Genomic DNA, 6193 nt, shown 5'->3' with positions numbered 1-6193 from the left:
ACCTTCTCTTTTTAGTTTGAGAAACTGAAGGTATGTTGATTACTATCCCTGAGTGCGAGTAACTACCAAATAACTACTTATCTTTACATTCTAAATAAATTCTAGTGCTCAACAAACTCTCCATCAAATTAGCTTTCATAATATAAAACCGATCGACATATTTGGGAGGAAAAAAAAAAACTTTGAAAAAGTTTTTACTAACAGATTAACTTTCCTAGTGTAAAACCAAATTACATATTTGGCCTAATGTACAAGAAAAATTTTACAAATAACTATTATTATTTGCACCCCATATCGAGTGTGTGTGCCTTGATCGCTGGCTAGCATACACAACTCACGCTAGCATCCAAATTCCTATTCCCTATATTGATGGCACGGCACCATGCAAGTTACAACACCGTATCTAGTACGCTGGTACATTATACAGGCATATGATAATCCCTACCTGAGAGTGACACTAATCTAAACACATCTACACTTTCAACAATAATTCAAGTTTAGCAAACGGTTTGGAGTAAGAACCCCATATGAACCGTAACCCTTAGCCGCATCACTACTTCTTCCCAGACGCCAAGTTGGATTGAATGGACTGCACGAACCGTATGCAAGACCGCAGCCATAATCAATCTCCTTTGCGCAATCCATCTCAGCCAAAATCTTGTAAAACAAGTCCACATCACATGGAAGCAGAATAGGCCCTTCACTGCTAAAACCATATTCCGATTCAGCATCCTCAAGTAACATCTTGAACAATGGGTGATTAACATATTCAATCTTGATCGCAAATTTTTGCTTCTCTGGCCCGACGTACACCGCAAAACAACCATCTGGAGTTACTTGGCCCTTTGTTTTGCGCTTCTGATCATCTTTGATTGAAGCCCTGGAAGCTGTTGCACGGTTATGTGATTTGCTCTTCGGCAGAACATCAATAGGCATGGCTGAACTATTGGTATGACCATCTCGAGAAAATATTAGAGAACGCATCGTTCTCTTGAGGAATGAATTCTTCTGTTTACTCTTCATGACAAGATCTTTCTTTTTTTCTTTTTCCTGCAAGTTTTTCCAAGAAATTTTTGAGGGTTCGGTGCAAGAAAGAAGTACGTACGGTAGAGATGGTACGGTTACAAATGATTTTGGCTGTGGTTGTTTTGGTGGGATTTGAGCTTTCAACCTCTATCATACGCCAAATTGAACATGGATCTCATCCTTGGTCTTGCAGAATTGCTCATATTTAAAACTGATCAAGATGTAACCATGTGGCAAAAAGCAAAGCTTGGATAAAGAAAACTTGCATTGAACTTCTTCTACTATTTGTATCTGTATCAAGAGGTAGCTTAGAAGAACCCAAAGACCATTAATAGAAATAAGGGATAAGAACCAAGAACAAGGGAAGAAGATAAAGCCTCTAGCAAATTGACAAAAGAGAGAGCCGTCTGAAAGCAACTTTTGTAACTGGGACAATTATGCATGGGAGAGGCTGATTGATATACAGCCCCAGACTGAATAAACATTTCTCCACATCCGTACTCAGAGTTAATTTGTCAACGCAGAAATAGCCATCACCATTTACAGTACAGAAGGATATCTTTTTTTTTGTCAAAAGTACAGAAGGATATCAATTTACTAAGATTGCTAATAGGGACAAAAGATGGTCCACCTTCTGTGAATTCAACGCCTAGGGGGTAGTGGACAAACAGATGAGATTCGGTTTATTGGAATTGTTGGCATATTTTTCTTGATGTTTTTCTTGTTATAGTATTGTTCTTGCCTTAACTGGATGCAACATATATGGCTCCGTTTGGCAAATGATTTTTATAGGTGTATGTCTAAAATTTTACTGTAATTTACTGTAAAAATTATAAAAAAATTTTGAAATACGTATATTTTTTGATATTTTGAAATGTATAATTTAAAAACTTTAACAATTTTTTTAAGATTGTTATAGGTAAAGTTATTACAAAACTTGTAGCAAATAAATTTGGATAAAAACTTATTTGCCAAACATGCCAATAGTTTGGTGGACAACAAGAAAATTAGTACAAGTGTTTACAGAGATTTGATTAGTCCACCAACAGCAAATGACTAGTGATGTTGTAAGATGTTGGAAATGATAATTCCAACTACTAGTGGGAGTAGCTACTGGTGGGAGTAGCTAGAACAGGGAAATTTCGTGGAAAGTGCAATGATTCCACCCGTGTTTGCAGATGAGTTTATTCAAAATATTATTTAAAATAATTACTATAACATTTTTATAATATAATATATGTGAGTGAAAAGATAATTATAAAGATAAAAATGTATGTTGAAAAATATGTTTTTCATGTAAACAAATAATTTTTGTGCAGATTTTACCTATCCAAACATGTGAAAATTATTGTAGTTTAATCTCTCTTTTTTTTCAATTTTAATGAGCATGAAAGATTTCATGTGTATTGTAGCCAAAGGCATAAAGCTCACATCTTTCCCAGTAAAAGTTTAAAAATGGTAGATTCTAAAAACGGCACATTTTCTCCAACGATTAAGTATTGGTGGTAATTTAATCAAGACACTACAACCACTATTTGGGGGGAGAACTAAAAAAATTTATTTGGGAAGGACAACAGAGGTCATGTTTCAGCCATGTGGAAGCACGACAAAGTTGAGAATTTCAATCTTGTCACCCCGTTTGGATTGCATTTTCCATGATTTTTCATGGAAAAATTACTGTAGCAATTTAATGTATGTGAGAGAAAAAGGTAATAGAAAAATGTGATCACGGAAAACGATACAATTTTCCGGCAGAAAATGACCATCCAAACAGGGCAGAAATTTCATATTCTCTCTATTTTTCTTTCTTTTCATTTTTTAGCATGATTCAAACCTATTACCTGGGAGATTAATGATCAAGTGGCGTCAAATTAACTGTACAGTTCCCTAATCATTTCTTTTTTGAAGTTCATTTTTTCCATATCGTTTATGCCGAATCAACCCAAAGTTAATAATAATAATAATAAAGATTGATCTTAGTCTGGTGACTACCTGTATAGACCACCCCAAGCCAAATGCTTAAATAGTATTGACTTTTAGACTTGATGAACGTTAGTGATGATTGATGATTTGTAATAATCCATGCGTTGACAATACGGCGTTAAGTCAAATCAAATGTTCTAATTTTGATGTTTGGTGTTGACTTCGTGTTTGATTCATATGTAATCTTATTAATTTTCGCAAATACATGTAACCTTGTTTGAGTGGTAAAATTGACCTGCAATTCTCAAGCACTAAAATTTTTTAGTCATTTCTTTTACTTCTTTTCTCGCAGGCACAACTTGCGGCTCCGACTTTTTATGGCCAACGATGACAATTTTGGCAGCTTATAAATGCAGGTATTTTCAGAAATATTCTGATCCTATGCAGGTGCCTTTTTAGCTGTAGTTACATGTTTGGCTACACTAAAATAGGCGTAGATACATGTTTGGCTATTATAAGGTGGTCAATTTTATTTTTTTTTTAAAATGCTGCATAATTGCTGTGCTTTAGTTCAATGAACTTGTAATAATTGTTCGATTCGATTAATGATTTTGCCTCCCACTTTGTTAGCGGCCATAAATTCTTGAATCATTATGATTACCCTTGTAGAGTTGTGCATTTCTTTAATCGAAACTTTTTTGGGGTTTGATTATTTTTTAACTTATCAATCTAGAGTCGCATAACAAAAAAGGGACGTCATAGAATTATAAGAAAATTCCATATGATCAAAATAAATCACAAAGATAAATCTCAAGAGAAGTTTGTGATTTATTTATGTTGTTACCCTTGTAGATTTATTTACCCTTGTAGAGTTGTGCTTTTCTTTAATCAAAACTTTTTAGCGTTTGATTATTTTTGAACTTATCAATCTAAAGTCGCATATAGGGATGACAATGGGGGCGGGTGCCCGCGGGGAGTCATTGGGGGGCGGGTGGGAATTTTTTCCCCCCCGTTTAGAAACAGGGCGGGGGTATACTCCCCCACCCCACCACCCGTTTGAAAATATATATATGTACATAATTATATATATAATAATATTATTAATTCTACTACTAATTATACATGTCTATTAATAAAAATTATTAATTATTTATACTAAATTTATTAATATATTTATATTAAATCCTAACAACACTTACTACAATTACACTTTTTTCTAAAAAAAATACAATAATAATTTAGTGATTGTATTTGTATCAAAAGTGAAAACTTGATTATTTTAGTTATATTTGTTTTATCATATTAGATTGTATTCAAATAACCTTTGTTTAATTATTTTTATGAGTTTCAATTATTAAAGTTACAATTAATAATAATTTGGTGATGTGTTGATATTTTAGTACTTGATTATTTGCTCAAATTTAATTATAATGAAATTATATAATAAAATTTTTTTAACCCCGCGAGGGAAGCGGGACAAGACGGGGGCGGGAGGGTAATTAAAATGCAACGGGGCGGGGTTGGGGGAGGTGTCCCCCGCCCCACCCCCTTCCCATTGCCACCCCTAGTCGCATAACAAAGAAGGGACGTCATAGAGTTATAAGAAAATTCCATATGATCAAGATAATCAAGATAAATCTCAAGAGAAGTTTGTGAATAATTTATGTTGTTACCCTTGTAGAGTTGTGCTTTTATTTAATCAAAACTTTTTAGGATTTGATTATTTTTAAACTTATCGATCTAGGGTCGCATAACAAAAAAGGGACGCCATAGAGTTATAAGCAAAACCTCATAAGATCAAGATAAATCTCAAGAGAAGTTTGTGATTTATTTATGTTGTTACCCTTGTAGATTTATTTTCACTTGTAGAGTTTAGGACTGTCAATGGGGTCGGGCCAACTTGAGTTCGACTCGAGAAAGAACTCGATGAATTCGACCTTTTAATGAGCCAGTCTTAACTTGACATTAAAAATTAGGTCCGAATAAAATATGAGCTGAGTTTGGGGTTCATTAGACTCAAACCTAATATAGGTTTGACCCTTAAATTACCTTTATATAATGATATATATATAATATTTATATTTTGATATTATATATCCAAATATATTATTATTGAGTACTAAATATATACAAATTACAAAACACAAAAAATACATTTGAAAACTCTTCTATTAGCTTTCTTGAGAGTCAATATTGGTAATGCATAACTAAAATTTTAACTTTTCTTATTGGTTAAGTAAATTTTTGTGTTGACATAATATTGGCTGATTTCTTTTTGGTCTAAAAACACAAATCATCAAACATGTTTTGATTCAACTCACAAAGCTATGAAGAAGTTCCAACATTTGAAGATGTATTGGCTTATGACTGCATATTTTATTACTATTTTTCATATATTTTGAACGAATTAGATATAAATATTATTGAAAAATTCTTGGTTTATGTATTTTTTAAGACCTATTACTTGTTCATGTTTAGTTTTAATGTTATAGTTTTGTAAATATTAAATTAATTTTACAACTCAATAGTTGTAGTAATTATATTAAGAAAATTGATGAGCAATAAGTAAGATTGGGTTAAACCCGAAAAAGGTTCAAAACCCAAATTTTTTGTAAGTTGAATATGATCATCACATTTATTAATCTGAAACTCACGGCTCGAAATCCAAAAGTGTTACAAATTAAATGAAATGAATTTGAACTTACGAAAGTCCGACTCATATGGCCCTATTGACAGGCCTAGTAGAGTTGTGTTTTACTTTAATCAAAACTTTTTTTCGAGTTTGATTATTTTTTAACTTATCAATCTATAGTCGCATAACAAAAAAGGGACGCCATAGAGTTATTAGAAAATCCCATATGATCAAGATAAATCTCAAAAGAAGTTTGTAATTTATTTATGTTGTTAACATTCCAGTTTACGTGTGTGTGTGTATATATATATAGGCACACACACATTCCCATATAGGCACACTCCATTATAAAAATGATTATCAGCAAATTCACGCTTAATCCCAACTATATTTATTGTATAATGATTTGATCAAAATTGATGCGGGCACGACAATGTTTAGTTGTCGAGGGACACGTTTCAGTGTCACTTTTCTTTTTTCTTTTTTTTGTCAAAACGTTTCAGGGTCACTTAGGTTTTCTTTTTCTTCTTATTCTTTTTTACTTCTTCATTTTATTCTTTCTTTTTTTTTTTATTTTGTTGGCATTGTCAGGCTACAGCATAACCACCATAC

General features: G+C 32.6%; 1 protein-coding gene across 1 annotated transcript; it reads right to left on the bottom strand.

Annotated features, from left to right (window-relative positions):
- Positions 1-480: 480 nt before the first annotated feature.
- On the bottom strand, positions 481-984 carry LOC113740588 (protein SMALL AUXIN UP-REGULATED RNA 9-like). Its single transcript, XM_072046427.1, has one exon. It carries the CDS (start codon positions 982-984, stop codon positions 481-483), a length of 504 nt encoding a protein of 167 aa, XP_071902528.1.
- Positions 985-6193: the final 5209 nt, after the last annotated feature.

Source organism: Coffea arabica, chromosome 4e, assembly GCF_036785885.1.
Source record: "Coffea arabica cultivar ET-39 chromosome 4e, Coffea Arabica ET-39 HiFi, whole genome shotgun sequence".
Lineage (NCBI taxonomy): Eukaryota > Viridiplantae > Streptophyta > Magnoliopsida > Gentianales > Rubiaceae > Coffea > Coffea arabica.
The sequence above is the reverse complement of the archived record's forward strand: the minus strand, read 5'-3'. Positions and strand labels throughout refer to the sequence as shown.

What these genes read in the sequence shown, in the direction of transcription:
- LOC113740588 (XM_072046427.1), bottom strand. Translation starts at nt 984, where the DNA reads ATGCGTTCTCTAATATTTTCTCGAGATGGTCATACCAATAGTTCAGCC.